This window comes from Macaca fascicularis, chromosome 5 (genome assembly GCF_037993035.2).
Source record: "Macaca fascicularis isolate 582-1 chromosome 5, T2T-MFA8v1.1".
NCBI classification, from domain to species: Eukaryota; Metazoa; Chordata; class Mammalia; order Primates; family Cercopithecidae; genus Macaca; species Macaca fascicularis.
The window spans coordinates 42,406,347-42,427,807 of record NC_088379.1 but is presented as its reverse complement, the minus strand read 5'-3'; the positions used below and the strand labels follow the sequence as shown (position 1 = coordinate 42,427,807).

The window sequence follows — 21,461 nt, the reverse complement described above, 5'->3', positions numbered from 1 at the left end:
TCTGATCTTAAGGAGAAGGCATCCAATATTTTACCATTATGTATGATATTAGCTCTAGCGTTTCATATTCAAGGAGTTCCTTTCTATACCCAATTTGCATGTTGAGTTTTGTTCTAGCATTTAGTCAAATACCAAAGGTACCATAAAACCATGGAGGTTTGGTTTCAAGAATTCTACAGGCAGCAGCTGATCTCTCTGCCCAACTTTCTGGCCTCTTGGCTGTATCTTTCCTCTGCCTGTGTAGGTTAGGAATCAGCCCAGGATTCGGGTGAAATTAATGAGCAGATGGGGCTCCCTTCTGTTTGATCCCCTCCTTTCTTGGAATTTCCCCCTCACTTCCAGATACTCTAGCATCTCCAGATTCCTACCTCTATCTTTTTCACCCAGTAAGACTACAATTTCTTTATGAGGCATATTTTATGAAAACTGGGAAGTACCTGCAGAGGAAACGCTGGATAAATGTGAGGTTCATTGTGTTTCCATTCTTTCAGTGAATGAATCCTCTCCTGTTTCTTTTTGTTTGGGGTTGTTTTCTAGTACCTTCAACAATTGTGTTTGTTTTTTATTATTTTGTTCTGTGTATATACGTTATTAGCAGGAGGCTTATTCTGCTATAAACTGCTCCACTATTACAAGGCAATCACTCCTATATTGGATTTCTTACAGTTCTTCGAATACACACCTTTCCTCTGGCCTGGGGTCACCACATATGCTATTTCTCTACCTGAAGCACTATCCCCTTGCTTGTTGACTAACTGGTTTCCAATTTCTCTCATGTCTCAGTTAAAATATCAGTTGCTAAGCAGTCTTTCTAATCATTTTCTACCTTATGTTGATACTTTCCCATAACACATTGTACTCCTTTTGCAGTTTTCTTTTTTTTTTTTTTTTTTTTTTGAGACAGAGTGGTGTGATCTTGACTCACTGCAGTCTCAGCTTCCCAGGTTCAACCGATTCTCCTGCCTCAGCCTCCCAAGTAGCTGAGACTACAGGCGCTGCCATCAGACCCGACTAATTTTTTGTATTTTTAGTAGAGACGGGGTTTCACCATGTTAGCCAGGATGGTCTTGATATCCTGACCTCGTGATCCACCTGCCTAGGCTTCCCAAAGTGCTGGGATTATAGGCGTGAGCCACCATGCCCCACCCTTTTGTAGTATTATAGGACTCATCTGCTCATATTTATTCGCTGAATACTCCTTACTTCTTAAAATGTAAGCTCCATGAAAGCAGAAACCATCGCTTACAGTGGGCCTAGCTAATTAAAAAGTACTCTGTAAATATTTGTTGCTTTTCAGAAAACCAAGGAGCAAAATATTTTGATTACCTTATCACAAATACTGTGAAGGCAACTTCTAAAAATCATTGATAAGCAAATCCATCCGAGTACAGACATGTGTATAAAGGTAGTCATCAGTCAATAATTACAGCAAATTTTCTTTTTTGCACATTCATGCCTAGAATGTGTTCAAACAGTAGAGCACTCTGGTGTCCCGCTAAGAGGACGATAAAGAGCCACCTTTTTGAATGGCTTTCAAGTGACAGTGGTACAAAGCAATTCTATGTAACAAACCTTCACATGTACCCCCAAATATTAAATAAATAAATGAATGTCCAGATGAGTCTTCTGGTAGCTTTTGTATCGACACAAAGAAATCCACCTGATAACATTATTGGTTTATCATTAAGATCATCAGCTTTGAGACTATTCTGCAGCTTAAAAAAAAAAAAAAACTATTCTACAGCTTAAAAAAAATTACTGCCTAAGTATAAATGTGATCATATTTTTTCCACTCTCCAGAGCTTTCTTCTTCCTTGTAGCATGCCTAGAAATATGTTATGCTTCTAGGTACTTGCATTAACTCATACTAGTCAACAGGGTGATGTTGCAATAGGCACCATTATCTAGATTTTGTTCTTTTCTTTAGACAAGTAAATACATTTAGGGAATCAGACTTTGGATATCTTCGAGTGGTTTGGGGTATTCTGTTAATTCCAATTCGAAACCAGGGTCTAACACAGGGTTTGGCACATAATCGTTGTTAAATAAACATTTATTTAATACATCAACGAAAATGATTGCAGCAAAAATTCACCACAAAGACAATTATAATCAAGTTTATTGGTTAATCCATAAATGTAAGCATTTAAAAAATATATATAAACCAAAGTATTGCCTTTGATTAATAAAATGAGACTTTTCCTGGGTAGAAGCTCCAATTAACCAACACAGTTCTTACAACGCTGAAGACCGTTTTCATTGCAAGCCGTACACTTCAGGGCTTTGAAAGAGTCTGTGAAGCAATTTCGAAACACGGACATCTTGCTCCCATGGCACATAGAGCATGGAAGAAACCCAAAGCCTCCACAAGAGGGACACTCATGTGGATGCTGCACTCTCTGTATAAGGTGGCAGGGGAATAAGAGAAAACAGAAGATGTGTTAGCAGGAACAACTCAATCAGCCTCCTGGTCTTTCTGTACTGTGAGTGGTCATAAAACAATATTGGCATAATATGGCTATACACTTGAATTCACCTACCATTAATACACATTACACCCAGGGAAGTAATTAGTTGAAGTTCTCCTTCATTCCCCAGCCAATGGCCATCTATACCACAGGTTTGGTTTGTAAAGTGGGTAAATTTTAGGTTGAAGGGCATATAACTTCAAGAAATACATCATATGAAAACATCTATTTACAAACCAAATAATTCAGAAGCTGTTTTTTTTGTATTAAGGGAAAATACTTTAACTTTCCCATTAGTATCATTTAACAGTTTCATGTCTTTGTTTATAGAATAGTATATTAATAACAAGTCTGAAAAAATCAGAAAGCTAAAAGCTGAAGTGTGCAGAAGCCACTATCAACTGAAGATTACTAATTATATTATAAATTTAGACTAATGCTTCTTTTTTCAAAGCACTTTCAAATGCATTTTTGTATAGCATCTTCACCCATACTAACCAGTACACATACAGATACCTTTTTCAGTAAAGATTTAATTTGAGCATCATTATCCTCATTTTCTTTTTAAGAAAACAAGCACAGAAATCTTAAGACATTTCTCTAAATCTATTTAGTTTCCCACAGTAGCTATCAACCTTTCTATCTCAAGCAAAGGTAAAGTATCTCTGATAATACAATGAAAATAACCAGATAGTGTGTTGAGAGTAATATTTTAAAATCATTTACATGCATTTCTCTTTGCTTTTCTGAGCATATAACCTTTACTGGTGTCCTCTAGAGGCATCCATCAGTTTAGGGGAGATTAGGTGCCATTACAAAATGAATACAAAGAGAAAATAAGTAAATTGATACTAAGCTTCCAACTTGCAAAAAAGGAATTTGCAGCAGTTTTGGAAACCCTGGCTTTGTGAAGGGAATAATTGCTACAATGAGCTCAGGAAATGTGGATATACACGTACACAGGCAAACACATACTCAGACAAACATGCTTAACATACTGACACACACATACAGCTTTTCTCCAAAGATTTATAATTGCACATATTAAAACCTCAAAAATATTCAACTTAAAAGAAACCTGATAAACTGGGTTTAACCCAGGATTGCTCCAGCACATACAACTGTGAGAATTTTTAGAGTCAATAATATAATTATGTCATAATTAGTAACCTGTGGGATGTACTCTGGTAATCAAACATTAGGATCGAATTGGTATTTATAAAATATCAACCTAACATTGACATTTTAAGGCAATATAAATGGACATTTTCTGTATATAGCAGGATTCACTTGCAATTGTAGTTTGACTTGACTATTATATCAAGATGGCTGAACTCATATAATATCTCATTTCTAATGGCACCGAATCATAGAAAGTTGTTGTTGTCAATCTCAATAATACGAACAGTGAACTTCGTCCAGACTGTAGAAATTTAAAGCTCTTCCAAAAAGATAGATTGAATATGCACAGCCATTTGGTCACTTTGTTGATGGATTTTTGTCATTTCTTTGTGCAAGAATTGACCTAAAAAAAGGATGCCCTGCACTTAAATTTTGCATAATATTAAAATAGAAAAAAAGAAAAACTCTGAGTAAAAACAAACCCAGTGATGGAAAAACAGTGTACTTTATAAGCCAAATATGAGAAAATTTCTAAGTAATGGAGTTCTTATCAAATATTAGAAAGAATATAATGTAGATAAATCCTTGTCATTCACTATTGCTATGACAGGAGATTAAACTAAAAATATTTAATGACTTGTACAATAAGTGCACCAAGTCAGAATAAATGCTGGACTGGCCAAGGTCCTAGAGCAAGGACCTGCAGGGACCCTGAGTCCAGCCTTTTACTCATTACTGCTAGATTGTAAATAGATCTGAGTTCCTAGTAAAATAGAGTTGTCAGATTTTGCAAATAAAAATATGGGAAGCTCAGTTAAATTTGAATTTCAGATAGAACAGAAATATTTTTTTAAGTATGTACTAAATATTGTATGAGATATACTTAAGCCAAAAAATTATTTATAATTTATCTAGTATTTAAATGTAAGTGGGCATCCTGCATTTTATCTGGCAAAGTTTATAGGTTAGAGTTTACAGAGAAGAAAAGACATATTAATCCATCTTGGGCAATGGCTATTTACCAACCAATATAAATCATTTCAATATCTTTTTTTTTTTTTCTTTTTTGAGACAGAGTCTCGCTCTGTTGCCCAGGCTGGAGTGCAGTGGCGCGACCTCGGCAGCTCACTGCAACCTCCGCCTCCTGGGTTCAATCGATTCTACTGCCTCAGCCTCCCAAGTAGCTGGGATTACAGGTGCATGTCACCACACCTGGCTCATTTTTGTATTTGTAGTAGAGACGAGGTTTCACCATGTTGGTCAGGCTGGTCACAAACTCCTGACTCAAGTGATCTGTCTGCCTCGGCTTCCCAAAATGCTATTACAGGCATGAGCTACCACGCCTGGCCTAATTATTTCGATATCTTAATGAGTACAAACACAGTTCAATATTTTCAGCAACCACGACCTCTGTACCAGTGCATATTAGGTGAATATGAATTCCTGCTATGACCCAAGACACTTGTGAATGACCAGATTCTTGAATGGTCGTATGGTTTTCTCATGAAATGTATTTGTGACTACAAGCAAAGAACAACAAAGCTGAAATGAAATGTTAGTGCTATGCAGCTTCTTGAGTTCATTTTCTATCTGTGGCACTTCAGACACCAGGCTCTGAGCACACAACATTCAAAATAGTAACTCAACACAATTAAAAATTGTTTTATGTAATGGACCGACAACATGACTTACAAATATTACTTTCAAAGGCTAAAATATCAAATGTTAAGTTCACTAATACCAAGAGTCTACTGTTTCTTCATAATTTATCCCCTTGTCAGAACAAATAAATTACCTAAAATAAACTTAATACATAAATACCAAAGCTACATTTTTATTTCTAAATATAATCACAAATACAACAAAGCCATTCTAAAATAGCGTCCTCAGAGTCCGTGCAATTCTGTGATGAGACCTCTCTTTCATTCAAAGGATTGTTGAGAGGGTTCAATGAACTAATTCATGGGAAGTGAACAGAATATTGCCTGGCACATAGTAGGCACTCAATACAGTTAGTCATTACTGGCCATTATTTTATTAATAAATTCCATTTGAAATGATTTTTTTAACTGCTACCTCAAGCTAAACTGCTTGTGGTCACATGATATAACCATTTTCTACACTTCTCAGAGTCGTTCAGTTTAAACACTTGTTCAATACTTCGCTTTCTGGTTTAAAGTTTTGCCACTGTAAGAAGGGGAGAGTAAATGTGTTTCAATTCATGCGCTATTTCTGTTGTCCAAGATAGTGGAAGAATACTTCCACTACTTCCATTCTCAGGAAAAATTAGCTATTTCAGCCATAAACGTAGGAGAGGAAAGGGATGGCTTACATCTCTTGTGGAGTCTTTGCTCCCTTCTCATACCAGCCTGACGTGATAGACACTACCATTTTACAAATGAGGAAACACAGCCTCTAAGCTGGTTTTTAAAAACTAATTATCAAGTTATAACTAGAAAGTTGAATATTGAAGAGGTCTCTCTATGAGCAAAATCCATGGTCTTCCCTCTATGATAGTAGTTTTCAATGTTTATTTGCATCCATTTTTCCCCAAATAATCTAAACATGAGATCCCCAAATGTAAAGCAGTTGAAAGGATAAATGTTACGACTAAAACCAAAGTGGTAGTGAGGTGGAGTGGGTCTCAAGGCAACCCACTAAAGCTCCCCAGTGCCCCCTCGGCACCCAGGAATCTCATTCTTGCTGCATCATCCAGCACAATTTACACCATTTGTTATTCTAATAAGAATAAATAATTTAGTCATGCCTAGCCACGTCTTTCAAAGCGCACTTTTGTTATACTGGAAGTCTGGTCCTAATTTAGAGGGTTCTGTACAAAGAAAACCCAGTTGGGTTATATTAGATGCTCTTATATTAGTGTTGCTCTAAAGTCTAACCCCTCTGTAGACAGTTTTGCCCACAGATCAAGATGGAAAAAGAGCTAGGAATTTCCTGAAGAACATGGACAAAGTTTCAAGTTGGAGGAAGAAAGAATAATGGAAGTTAATGAAACAGACTTCCACTTTACTTATAGCATTACTAATTACTATTAGTAACATTACTAACTAGTAACAAAACAGGCTTCACTACTATTAGTAAAAAAAACTGACTTCCACTTTCAATGAAGAGACTGACTGTGGAAACTTTGACCTGCAAGCAATTAAGAATCCAGGCAGACCTGGTTGAGAATAGCACGCAGAGTACTGAATCTACTGACTGTCTCCTCTCTTCTGAATAGTGGTTTGGGTTGAGACAAGTCACTTTGGGGTGGAATTCAAGAAAAAAAGAGTGAGAATTCACCCTCCACTTTACTTCTTTCTGTTCATTTATTCCTGTTGAGTGAGTTTTAAAAAACAGATACTCAGTGAGTGAGACCTTCTACTTATTCATTTCATTCCACAAATATATATTGAGTATTCACTAGCCAGGCACTGTGTAAGGCAATGGGAATATAGCCATGAAGCAGACACTTCTCTGTTGTCCTAACAGTTCATCTCAGCCTCACCCTTGAGTCGTGGATAGGTCTGCTCCTTATTGCAGTCACCTCAACTAAAGCACACAAAATGTCTTGTGTCTCTAACAAAGGACAAAAGCGACAAACGACAAAGATAATGGCAAGTTTATGAATGACTGTGAAATGGACTTCCTTTGTAGCAAAGGAAATTTGAAACTCAAATTTCAAGAATGTAGGTTTACCCCCAGTTATGCAATATAAAAACAGGACGCTAAGATCAAGAGTCTTCATGTCTTCTTCAAGATCAGGAAATGAAGCTCTTATTGTTTTTAACCTCAGATCATCAAATCCTATTCCAATAGAGCTTGAAAATCCCTTAAGAATCTGACCAAAGAGGAAGCAACTTATTTGAGCCTCTGTGACAATACACCTCATCATCCAGATTGTCTATGAAGTAGTATTACCCATAAAACAAATTGTCAGAGAGTACACGCTTGGCATTATAATCATTTCTGGATGATTCATCTTGGTCTATGTATTTTATTTTAAACTAGATTCAAAAATTTAATTCAGCAAATGCTTAAATGCCTACAAACACCCCTCTGCCTGACCAAGCTGCTAAAAAAATAAATAGAATCTTTTCTGATCATCAGTGTTTCCGGCATCCTTAATTTGCAGAGTTGAGAAAGAAGCCACTGAACAAAATGCAGACACAGGGGAAATTTGTAGCTCATAATTCAAAATGTATGAGCCTGGATATAGGAGCCTGATTCTTAAACCAGATGGGATGGACTGCCATAAACCTACTTAAATAGATGTTTTGATTTCAGAGACAGGCAGATGACATGGCCTGATTCCCCAGGTGAGCAGGTAGGTGGTATCTGTGGCTGTAGCCTCAGAACAGGGTGTTGCCACCCCCTTTCCCCTAGGAAGGACCATCACACAGAGCTATACTTCTCCAGGGAGTCTCAGGAGAGTCTCTGACAGCTCCAATGCCTTGCACAGATAGCCTGTGCCATTTTTGACATCCTAAGTGTGTATTTGGGAATCTTTGCTCAGTTCTTCAAGAACAAATAAGCAGTCGCCAGTCCTCAGGGGAGAATCAGATTAAGTAATTGTTATCAGCTTTACCAAAAAAAAAAAAAAAAAAAAAAAAAAAAAAAAAAAAAAGGACAGAAAATGGACACTATGTTGGCAATCTCAGTACAAATGGCAACAAAACTATTTACTCATATCTTCAAAAAAATAACAAGGCAAAGCTTACTTAGAGCTTCTCTGCCATCTGAGATCTTTAATTCAGTGTCTGCCAGAACCACTGGTATGATAATACATCTCAGCACTCCCCTGGCTCTCCCTGCATGGACACCAGCAGGATTAGCTATCCATCTTGGTTATTGTTTTTTGAGGACTTCTTAGACATCTCATTCCTTCTCATTTTTAGCCTATTTATTAACATAAATAAATATCATTTACCAAAAAATAGTGGTTTCATTGATCCTTTCAGCTACATATTCTTTTATATAAAATAATAATTTTCTCTTTCTTTTCATCTCTTAAATGCGTTGCCTCCTCCAAAAAAAGCTTCGGATGAAAGAGAAGTCATTTATTTATTCCCTCAGTAAATATTTATGTGTCCCTGGGATATGCCAATCCCTGTTCTAGGCACTAGAGGTAAATAATAAAAATAAATGAACGCCTGTGTTCACATGGAGTTCACATCTTAGTGGGAGGATTACCTGCAAACTGTCAATTCAGGAACACAGTCCCCATTGGCACAACCGGCTCTACTGAGACCAGATCTCCATACCAACTATCATATGTGTTACTAGCTTCTGCTGCCTTTGGTCAGCTCCTCACGTTTGAGGCTACAAATAATCTTCATCAACAAATCAGATCCACTCAGCTTCCACAGCAATTTTCAGTTGGGTGGGATGTGTGATAAGATTCTTGGTGCAGAAAAAAATTGAAATTATTTTCTGACTCCATTTCTGATGGTCCAACCACAGCTGCTAAGCGTCTCTCTTCAGCGTCACTTGAAATAACTGCTAGAAACTGAAACCTGAATTATGAGGACCAGCAGTGGTCATAGACTACCATGTAGTGACCCAAGTAATAGCAAACTAGATCTTGCCAGGATCTGTCTAGTGTCAGAGCCCTGTGTCAAAATCCAGCCTATTCCCTGAACCTAACACCTTTACCAGCTTACCTCTTAGGAAACTACTAACCCAGGTTTTGTGTCCTGCCACAATATAGTCAGATTTCCTAGATACCTACAGGCCACTTAATTTGAGAGTCATGGAAGCACAGGTTCATAGTTAATTAACATTATGGGTTTGGAGTCAGACTGATTAGAATCATAAATCAAATACTGACTACCTAAACACTCTTGAGCAAGTGATTTTTGTCTTTCTGTACCTCCATTCCCTTGCCAGTAAAATGGGGATAATAAGAGAACTCATTTAGCAGAGTTGTGAGCTTTCAATGATTTAATACATATAAAAAATGGGGATAATAAGAGAACTCATTTAGCAGAGTTGTGAGCTTTCAATGATTTAATATGTATAAAGTGCCAGGAATATATCTTGCTATCTAGTAAGGACTGAAATGTTTCCTTCATCATGAATATTTAACTCCTACTCTACTGTCAAAAGCCAACCAGAAAAATGGGATGGGTTTGGATCTGCATTTTGTATCCCTTATCCTCTTTGCATGGCTTTCCCAGTGCTTCTTTTCACCTGGTCTCTTTACTTCCTCTTAAACTCCAGCTACCTCTCAGGCAGAGTTCTGGGTTTTCTTGATTGGCTACAAATTCTCCACCAGTTTTACTATATGGCCAAAGCAGCCAAACATAGTGATGGCATCGCAGAGTTCCTATAACATTAGAAAGCCAATGTCATACCCTTATTTTGAACATTAAAAATAGCTTAAAGTATTTGTGCCCTATTTATGTCATGTGTAGAATGGAGACAGACTTGAAGAAGAGAAAAACATCTTATTTTCCAAAATTTTCGAGCTGATGGAGAGAGAGAGAGAGATTATCTAACATGGTACTGTTGATCAAGTTGTAGAATTGAATAATTATAGACTCAATGGAATAAAAGTCCAGAATAACTAAATCAGTCGTCAACCTGTACAAAGAAAAGCAATGAAAGATATTCATCCTGTAAGATCCTAAAAGATGCTCTTAAGCCATAGAATTAAAATAGTACGATATTGATGCAACAAGAATTAAATAGATCAATGATACTGCATAATACCATTTAAGTAAGTTTAAAATATGCACAGAGAATAATACACATAAACCAAATTGTTTAAATAGAAAGATACATAATAATGTAAGTGAATGACTTCACAGGATTGGAGTAGTATTTAAGAACAGAAAGAAATAAATAGATCCATTCATACAGCTTTTTTAGCTAAGAAGAGCTTTAAGAGGAGCAAGTACACACCCTGATTTAATAGCTAAAGAAATCAAGATACTGACAGGTGAAAGGTTATGCCCAAAGGCGCACAGCCAGAAGCAGAGCTGAGGAAGGAGCTAAAAATCCTCTGATTTCCAAATCATAATACTTCAGAAATTATAAATTATGTAAAAAAAGGAAATTTAAAACATTTTACAAAAACAAGTTTACTCTCTGTATATATCGCATGGCTTTTGAATTTAGAATCAGACCATAGTAAGTTATCTTGTTAAAGCCCAAGCGTTCTCCTCCTTTATAAGCACTGTATTTCTGGCCATCATCCTCATTGAACTACAATGTCTAAACATACTCTATTGTTTGTATTATGACACAAACTGACAAAAAATGATTTCGAGTTATTGCTATAGGTCTGCAGTACATTGAGAGGACGTCGTTGTCTCCCTTAGCAAAGTACCTGTAAACAGTAGATACTCAATAAATATTTGTTGAATGAATGAATCCATTGTTTTCCTTCTGGGAAAGGTCACAATATGAATAAAACATGAATCCTTCAATCAAGGAGCATATAGTTCATTTGGGACATGAGTCAAATACCCAAAGAAAGCTAATACAAAAAAGACTTTTATAAGCCCCCTAAAAACAGGGTTATAGGAATTCAAAGGTGGGGGAGATCAGAAATGACTATTGGAAGAACTGATACTGAAGATGGGCCTTTAAAATGGTGGAGAGAAATTAGGAATTGGAACAGTATCATTCTAGGCAGACAGAAATGCCTGCACAAAGGGATAGTAGTAAGAAAGCACAAGACGTCACATAGTCCTTTCCTTTATCTACAGTGGAAGGAATGGTAGAGAATCAGAAATTAGGTTACCAAAGACTAGAACAATAATAACCAGTAATGACATATGGACACTGGATAACCATATGACCTATTTCTCCTGGCAAAGTCCTGTTTCACATTTGCCGTCCCGGAACAATTATTAATGCATACTTTTCACTCTCAAAGTGTCCCAATCAGGACAATAAAGTATATAATCTTCTTACAAATAGGGAGAAAGAGTCTGATAAAATAATTTAGCAGTGAGGTAATAAGGGCTTTCCGGTTGCATGTAAATTTTATAAGTATTTGAATAAGTATTTCTCTGATGCTATATGTATAAGCACAGGAATACAAATTAAAACATGCTTTTTGGAGAAATAACTTGTTATTTAATCTTTATAAATGATGTAGGAAGATCTTCTATATGTAGGAAGATCCATGGGAAAAATAAAGTTGTTTCAATGAAAAATTTTAATGTGCTTCAAGATTATTTCCTGACTTGAAACACCTCATCAATGCCCGTATTACAGAGAGTTGGGCTCAAATAAAGCTGACCATAACATTCACCTAATAGTATGAGATCATTAGAAGTTAACATTAAAGTCACTCTAGATGCGACAAACCTAATAACAGAAGATATCAAATTAAAACTGCCACATGTATCCTATTGCATATTTGTAAGAGCATGGGGAGAGATATTTCAGTTAGGAAAACTCAATTATAATCAGAATGTGTTTAACATTTTGATTACTAAAAATAAGTTGCTGAAAGCACATTTACCTCAATTTTGGTTAGGAGGTCTTGCAGTTCTCCTGATTCATTCATTGACAAAATTTTCTCAGCACCCTATTAACAAGAGAGGGTAGGGGGAAAAATCCATTTTTGTTAGTATTTGAGAAAATAAAGTTCTAGCCAGGAAAGCTTAACCCACAAAATACTGAACACAATTCTTCCCTTTGGAGCTGAGTAAATGTACAACTAGGATACCAAAGAGGAGAAGACATTTTTCCTTACTGCCCCATACTCTTGCATCTAGTAAGTCTTACCTCAGATAAGGGGAAGGCTGCCTACAGGAGGCAAGCTCCAGGAAACCCACAGCTGTCAGGTTTAAGTCCAAATACAGAAAGGGCCAGCATACTCTTCAGGGTTGTTTAGGGAGCCTGGAGCCAGTCTACCATCTGGGAAAGGAATCCTTGGAGCAAATTCCCACCCTCAGTTATCTCTACCCTACACCAAGCAGTACTAGACATGGCCCTCCTTAACAGCCATGCATGTAAAGATAACAGCAGCTGACAATAACAACAACAACAATAATGATAATAACTACCAACACAACTTAAGCAGATATTTTGAGTTTGGCACAAATATCATCTCCTTTGCTGTAGCAGACTCTATTATTTGCAGAAGTTGAGCCTCAGTGAGATTAAATAACAATTCCAAGGCCACCCAGAGAAGACACAGAGAGGAAATGTAAACACAGGTTGGGCATGAACTCCAGAGCTGATGCTTTCAACTTCTAAAACATTACTATGAAAGTGAGAAAGGGGACAATGTGTGTTTCTTCAAACTACTCCATTTTTCTCTCCTGTCCAGCTGCTTCCTACATTCTACCACTCTACTTCCCAATGTAAAACCATAGAGAAGGAAGAAGGAAAAACTGGAGTAATTATTTTTAATCAAAGACGGAGACCATGTCTGCCTTGTTGACACTGCGTCCTAGGCGCTCAGCACAGTTGCTGGCTCAGAATAGACATTGGATCAATTTTTGATTAATGAGCAAGACAGGGAGAAATATAATCACACACTAAACATTTTTTATTCCTACTTGTGCTAAGCAGGGTGCCAAGCAGGACTCATTTAAAAAATAAAAACGTTCTAGTTCTTAGGGAGGTTACTATATACATGTATGTAAAAGTATTTTTTTTGTAAATGTACAAAAAACTAACCCACAGTGTAGAATGAAAAATCAGTGCCAAATGAATGATGAATAAAAAAGATAGGCCAGGAAATCACAACAGGAGGAAAGCTGTGCTTTTTGAGGGTAGAGAAGGCTTTCTGAGGTTGGTGGCATTTGATCTGGACCTCAAAGACTGGATGAGGTTTCTAAAATAGGTTAAACAATCCTATAGTGATGTATAGGAGTATTTAGTTCTTGGTTTCGTTTTATTTCAGTTTATCTTGTATAATTTACGTCATCACAATCACGATAAAAAACGTCAAATTGATACATTCAAAAGCAGTATGAACGAACACACAGGGCTACAGAGAATATATATTGCTCTGTGAGGTAAGTTATATCTCTTTATCTGTTGCTGGTTGGGCCACGAATACAGACGTGAAACCTCTAAAGTAAGAACAAAGGTAATGAAAGCACCATGACAACACATTAAAGTCTAAATGTAGTAATAACTGGTAATATTTTACTTTTGCTATATTCTATTTCTTTTAAGAGATAGCTAAGTTAAAATGGGAAAGAACTCTGGGGAATTTGATACATGAACTAAAGCAGTAAAGAGAATACATGCCTCATTTTTCTCAAACGAAAGAAAATGCCCCACAAGGACTCCAAACAAAATGAATGGACCAGAAAAGCTGTCCACATCTCCCACCTGGCTCTTCTCTTATGGAAACATTGTGTCTTAGTCAGTTGTTTAGAGTACAACGCATATGCCAAGAAAGGACCTGTCTCAATATTCTTAGATATATGAAATTTGCTCTGTCTCAGCCAAATAACTCTTGCAGCATTACTACCACAGGAGGAGATTCCACATTGCAGGAGAAATGCAGGCTTTGCTTATGTTAAGCAAAGTACTTAAAGGTATAATGGTCACTGATTTTCAGGACACCTGGGTGTCTAGTATAGAGGTGGTATAATGAGTGCTTAAGGTTGGAAAAAAGCTGCTCCATAACAGAGGACAAGCAGCTGAATACCTACTTCCCTCATCCGACCACTGCTACACAACACAGCCTCCACAACCCTACCTGCCCTGCCCTCAGGTCTTTCCCTTGAAACCAGCCCTTTGGTCCCTGTGCCACATGCTGAGCATTGACAGTAGTCAAAGCCTCCTGTTCCCTACTGGGTCCCATGTCTCTGCCCTCCACATGAGCCTGTCATAACCAAGCCTAAGAGCAGGATCCTACAGGGGACAGGGAAATCAGATGATCGCCTTCTCTGATCCTAAGTGCAGCAGCAGCAATAGCAAAATAGAGATTTTAGCCTGCTTGGCACATGTCAGGGAAACATTACAGATCACTCCCACACAGAGGTTTGGAGCATTTATCAGGGTAAATCTCAATCTGCCCTGCTTTCCCTGCATTTGCGTATTCCAAAGGTCTCATTGCCACCCTTTTTCTTATCAAAGACATTCTAAGTATTAATTGATCTATAAAGAAACCTCTGTGTCCACAAAAGAGAGTGCATTTCCTTACACATTGACATTCTTAGGAAATTATCTTTCCCTGGTTGGTATTTGGCTAAGAATGTCAGACATGTTTGTTTTTATATACACTCCACCACTCAATTCTATGCTAGTGGAAATTATTTACTCTATTACTCAGCATAGTTTATCAAGACCTCCAGGACACCTATGGAAATATTTCTTCCATATTTCAATTGGTTCAGAATCTATTTTTTCTTAAAATTAATATAATCCTGAAAATAATGATAATAGTAATGTGTTAAGTGCTTTACAAACATGAACACTTCTAAACATTGGCACAAAATAAGCATTTTTTTAAATAAAGGAACTATCTCAATTTTTTACATAAAGAAACTAAAGTCTAAAGAGAATAAAGAGCATGCCCGGAGTCTTTCAATTAATCAGTACAAGGCTTGGGTTGATCTTGAATTCAGGTTGAGCTGACTCCAAAACCTACCCTCTTTCCATTGCACCCTGCAAGCTGCCTGCTCACTGATAGAGCACAACTGTATTAGTGAAAAACGGTACAGAGAACTCCCAGTCTGGGGAATATGAGAGTCTGTAGTTTGAACTCACTGTTGACCAGGTACTCAGAAGCGCAAGTGAATTGAAGGCTTTTACTGCAGTGACTCCACGTCCAGAATGAACGTGCTAGAGAAGCTATGAAATGTCCAAGTTCTGTTTTTGTAAATCTCAGCATTGCATCTTAATCAGTTATTTAGAATAATTGCATATGCCAGGAAAGAACCTATCTCATTACGCTTTAATACATGAAAAATCTCTACCTCGCTCAAATATTTTACAACTTAAAATTCAGAGCAGTGAGCTGGAACGTGTGAACAAGACACTTTGTTTTACATTGTTGTAACAAACTTCACAGATGAAGATAAGATAATCTATTTAATTTTTCCTTATCTATGAATCACCAAGGAAGAAACACATACCTTCAAGGAATAAGAAAAAGGTAGGAAAAGAAATCAGGCCTCTGCCAGCTAAGATTGCCAAAAAAAAAAAACCAGTTACCATACGACCTATGAATGTGTAAAAGTGTGCTACCATACTCATTCATGCGTTTATCCATTCATTCAACACTATTATGAGTCTCCATTAGGGATTAGGCACTGTGCTGCATTAGAGCTATACAATAAGCAAAAAAGCCACACACACACACACACACACACACACACACACACACAAACACACAACTGCTTCCCGTTACCGAGGAAATGTACTTTTGGGGGAGACAGACTTTACACAAAGATTACACAAATAAATGTAAACTTATTTATAACTGTTGAAAATAGTACAAAAGGGGCATGCTACAAGATGCTAAGAACACAAAGAGTAAGGCAAATTTAACAAAATTGAGGCTAAGGAAGGCTCTCTCCACAAAACAATCATTAAGTTTTTATCTTTAGGAAGAATAGTAGTTGACCGAGCACACAGACAGAATGAGGGAGGGTAATTAATAGGGACAGTAACGCTACCAATATTATTATATGTACATACCCTTTTGTAGTCACCATTTCCCTTCATTCAAGATCAGAGGAAAAGCTACGTTCAATAAAACATCCTAGCAGAGTCTCTACATAGCATTGTGGGTTGATACCCTGGAGGGAATATAGGTGAGACACCATGCCACGGCATAAGCAACCTATTTTACACAATAAGCTAAAGAAAACAATAAAGTGATATACAGCAGTTTATATTTAGCATACTCTGTTAGGTCTCAGGGAAGAGTAGCTAAGTCACGAGTTTCTAAACACTATTATCAAAAAAGAAAACAATCGAACATTTAAGTAATTTTTCTCAAAAGTTTTTAAAGCCACACAGATCTTAGTTATCTCTATACGGATATCCAGGCTCTGGAATTTCACATGGGACATCAACTTTTGAAACTATTAACTTAAACATTTCTGAGGAGCCCAGAAGGACTAAAAATAAAGTTCACATTAACCAAAAACAAATACAAATTTTAATGTATATATACATACATATATTTATATGTGAATGCACATATATACATATATAATATATAGTTTTATTTTATTTTAATTTATATTTAGTCATAAACCACCTCATCTTATTAAGAAAGTAGCTTGCAATAAAATATCTATACTATAGTATAATAAAATGGAAATTTAATGGGAATTTATAGGAAATATTCTAAATAAATCTCAAAATGGTAGCTATGGGTGAGCCTTAAATTTGATTCTGAGTTAGCTTTTTAGATGAAACAGTTTTCTAAGCACAGTAGTCTAAACAATATCTTGCATAAGACTTTGGATGGACTGGTTGATATAATAAATAGTATTCTTGCTTTTTTGATAACCGTAAAAATATTGTTTTCAAACAAATGCTATTACAGAAATGGCTCCTACATCCAACCAGTACCAGTTTTTATTCCTTCTTCTACCTTAAATCAGGCTCCTTTTCTCTCTCACTTAACTGCCTCCCTGTCATTGATTTATCTTCTGTAAAGATAAATAAATATTATTGTTTACCTGACACTACTTGTTAGAGTACCTTCTAGTGATTACGGTAAAACCCAAACTCTTTTTAGCATGGCCTACAAATGTCTTCACTATCTGATTGCACCAATATTCCTAGCCTTGTCTTTTGATATAATAAGCTTCTCACACCCTGGATTTCTCTTCTTCTCCTGGATATCCTAGGTCCTTGCATGAGATTTTATGCCTTTACACATGCTCCATTTTTTGCCTGATATTTCTTCTATCTTTCTGCCACCACCTCTTGGGAAACTCCTATGCATCCTTTCAAACCCAGTTGAAATGTCACCTTCTCAATAAAGCTTTCTTGATTGAGAAATGACAAAATCAGTCATTTCCTTCTTTGTGCTCTCAGATCACATTTTGCTCCACTGCACAGCTAGTCCAGTGGTGATTTCAGGGGTTATGACTTCTTCAGGCACACAGCATTTTGTGTAGTGCACCATAGAAAATCAATCAGTAAGTATTTGCTGTATTAATTTATTCAGCATTTTTGGAGTAAACACAGCATTCAATTCCAAACAGGTGTTTCTTTTAGTGATTGATGATTTCAAATAGAAAAACAAGCCAAGGCACATATCAAAACGCACCTTTGTAAAGTGGTAGGGACCAAGCTGATGTGATGTGACAGGAAAAGGCTAGATACATAGACTGAGAAGGTTGAATACTATATAAATGACTTCTATCACTTCTTTCAGCAGGGCATTTGATGGAAACTGAAGAGCAAACCACTGGAGGTTGCACTCTCAGATGAGGACCAGGAGCATAAGACTCTTTAGTACTGGCTGATAAAGAATCCTTCTGCTATGTAATCAGGAGAGCAGATGGCAGGGCTGGCATTGAAGGAGTTCAACCCGCACCTAGCATGATGCCCGCCAAAAGATGTGCTCGGTAAATGTTTGTTGCTGTGACTACCATGCCCATCGAAAACGGAAGGTTACATCAACTCTGCTTGGAGATAGGCCACCTGAGCCCCGCTAAAAAAGAATTTACTTCGGAAATCAGCTCTGGATCTTTTCCAGTGCATGAAGAGACCCCATTGAGTCCCTGGAGCTCTATGCCAAACACTTAGGCCTGGAAAATGTTCAAGGCAGGTGTAACAATATCCCACCAGTGTCTTTAAAAATGCAGTAAAGGCTCCTGTGGATAATCTTATCCTAAAGAGCATGGTTTTTCTGTATCCCTGGCAGGAAAAATTAACTTCAATATTAACTAAACTAGTTGACTTGTTTTTTGCAATTATGGAATACAGACCTTTGGGTGTCAGAAAATGCCTGCCAAAGACAGTGATTTTAGTTTTCTATAATTAGTGCTGAGGCACTTTTTTCAGCAGAATTGTAAAGAACAATTTCCCATAGAGGCCAATCCTGATTTTTTACAATAAAGCCATATTATCACACTAGATGATCGCAAGGATGTATTATTTGCTTCTCTATGGCAGAAAGTCATCTTTCCCATTCCTTCGGAATTAATATCAAATTATATAAAAGTAATATCAAGTCATTAGGCTAGAAAACAGGTAGTGCTGGGAGTTGGCTAGATAAAACCAGAAGACTGTTCTATTTAAAAGATTAAGATTGTTGTCTGCTGTGTCCCCAGAGTCTCTTTGCATAAACCGATTTTCATTTTTATTTTTTACTTTTTTTTTGTAATTTAACTTGTATTTTTGATTCAGGGGTACATGTGCAGATTTGTTACCTGGGTATAATGCATGATGCTGGAGTTTGGGGTATAACTGATCATACCACCCAGGTAGAGAGCATGACATCCAATAGTTTTTCAACCCTTGCTCCCCTCCATCCCTCCCCGCTCTAAGAGGCCCCAGTGTCTATTGTTGCCATCTTTATGTCCATGAGTACCCACAGTTTACCTCCCCCTTATAAATGAGAACATGCAGTATTTGATTTTCTGTTCCTGCATTAATTCACTTAGGATAATGGCCCCCAGCAGCATCTATGTTGCTAACAAGGGACATGATTTTCTTCTTTAGAGCTGAGTTATGGTTTTTCTTGGCTGCTGATGGGCATCTATGTTGATTTCATGTCTTTGCTATTGTGAATAGTGCTGTGATGAACATACAAGTGCATGTGTCTTTTTGGTAGAATGATTTATTTTTATTTTACTAAATACCCAGTAATAGGAATATTGGGCCAAATGGAAGATCTGTTTTAAATTCTTTGAGAACTCTCCCAAACTGCCTGAACTAATTTACCTTCCCATCAACGGTAATACAAGCATTCTGTTTTCTCTGCAACCTCACTAGCGTCTGTTTTTTTTTTTTTTTTTTCTTATACTAGCCATTCTGACTGATGTAAGATGTTATCTCATTGTGCTCTGATAATTAGTGATGTTGAGCATTTTTTCATGTTTGTTGGCTGCTTGTATGTCTTGTTTTGAGAAGTGTGTGTTCATGTCTTTTGCACATTTTTAATGGGGTTATTTGTTTTTTGCTAGTTCAATTGATAACCTGATTTTTAGAATGTGGTGATTAGGCTTACCAAGGTTTTTTAAAAAAAAATAAAATAAAATTCAGGATTAAATCTTAGCTCCTCCGTTTACAAGTTAACTTGGACAAATAACTTCAACTATTAAAGACTCAATTTCCTCATTTGTAAAATAGGTATTATAATGTCTACAGGGTTGTTGTAAGGATTACATGTGATAGTATACAAGAGTTTAGAACATTGCATGACACATAATATGAACTCAGTAATTAGCAGCTGTTAATTAGAAGTAGTAGTAATAAATTCCCAAAGAGCAACTAAGCACACAAAATGTGGTCCACAAACATTTCCTGTCTAGAGTCAACAAATAATGAAAGATTAATAGAGTTTGACAAAAGTCTTACATTGTCTTTGGATGATGTCACAATAAAGTAAAAAAGAATGTAATAGAAAAAATAATGGGGAGTGGAGTAGTTGGGCTTAATAAATGATTATTTATCATGCAAGATATTGAGAAGAAAGACCTAATTTTATGGCTTGTTAAAAAGAAAAGGTAGCATGAAATTTGAGGATGTTCCAGTCATAAAATTCCACAGCTAAATTGTAGAATACCTAAGGTATTCTTTAGCCTAGCTACATCTCTCATGCTAAAAAGCCGCATTCTAGCTAGGCTCTCTAAAGAGTCAAAAGACCGAGGACAGTTAGTGAACAATATTGTCAAGGAAAATTGAGTCAATTGTTTTTCTGGAACGATATGGATATTTAATCACTCGGCAGGAAAAATATTTGAAGAAGATTCACATAGTGAGAATAATTGAGAAATATAATTAGTTGATCAAAGTGTCAGTTAAAATTCCATTCATAGGAGGGAGTTCCAACTTGAATGGGCTCTCATCCCAGGTGGGAACCAAGGATGTTTAGGCATGAGCGTGTTACTGAAGATCCATCATTGCAGCTTTTCCCTTCAGTAAAAATTCCTTTATTATTCATCCTACTATCTTAGTAAAATGACCAAGGAATCAAATACATCATCCCCGGTTGTCATCAAGAAAGACCTCCCTACAATGTGCTGAAGCTTATGGGCAAGAAATGAAACAGGCATCCCATTTTTATAAGGCACTACAACACTGACAAGTCATATGTTGCTCAATAATTGCTCATTTTAAACTCATGATGATAACCCGGTTTATCTTTTAGGATCCTAGCAGGAAACAGATGGCATACTCAAATAATTTTATTAAAAATTGTTTAATGAAGAGCGCCACAGTACAAGTGTGAAGGTTAAATAAAGAAGCTTCATGAAGCACCCAGGAGCTGTCAACAATGAGAAGCTCTAACCACCCCTAGGTCTAAGGGTCATGGCAAAGGTACGGTATTACAGAACCAAACAAGACCTGTAGCTCTGGGAAGAGGACTAGGAGGTACTCAACAACTGCCAAAACTCTGCCTCAGGAGGAAGGGAGCAGAGGCAATGCCCCCAGCCTCTCTATCCTGCTCCAGCTTCCGTCTTACCAAACCCATCTGGAACTCAAAGGGCAAAGGCCCCTGTGTGATTCAGTCTGTAAAGTTTTCCTTTGTGAAACTATAAGTAAGTCAGAGAAAGGGAGAAAATGGGCCTGGAAGGGAAAACAGAAATTAACCAGCACAATCGATAATGAATTAAATGATTTCACTCTTTTGTGGTAGATGCCTGTTTGAGTCTATTTATTATGTGTTTTCAAAACAAGAGAATAAGGCTAATGAGAATCTTCCTGTAATCCTGGAGGGAAGAAAAGTGATAGGCAAGAGGATGTGTTGGGAAG

The 21,461-nt window shown here is 36.9% G+C and overlaps 1 protein-coding gene across 1 annotated transcript in view; it reads right to left on the bottom strand.

Moving 5' to 3' along the window:
* Positions 1–1,898: 1,898 nt before the first annotated feature.
* Positions 1,899–21,461, bottom strand: part of GRXCR1 (glutaredoxin and cysteine rich domain containing 1) — a 138,401-nt gene continuing 118,838 nt past the window's right edge. The window contains exons 3-4 of the mRNA XM_005554789.4: positions 12,067–12,132; positions 1,899–2,399 (exon numbers count right to left, since the gene is read on the bottom strand). Coding sequence (XP_005554846.4) covers positions 2,220–2,399; positions 12,067–12,132 — 246 coding nt within the window. The 3' untranslated portion in view covers positions 1,899–2,219. The remainder of the gene's footprint in view (positions 2,400–12,066; positions 12,133–21,461) is intronic.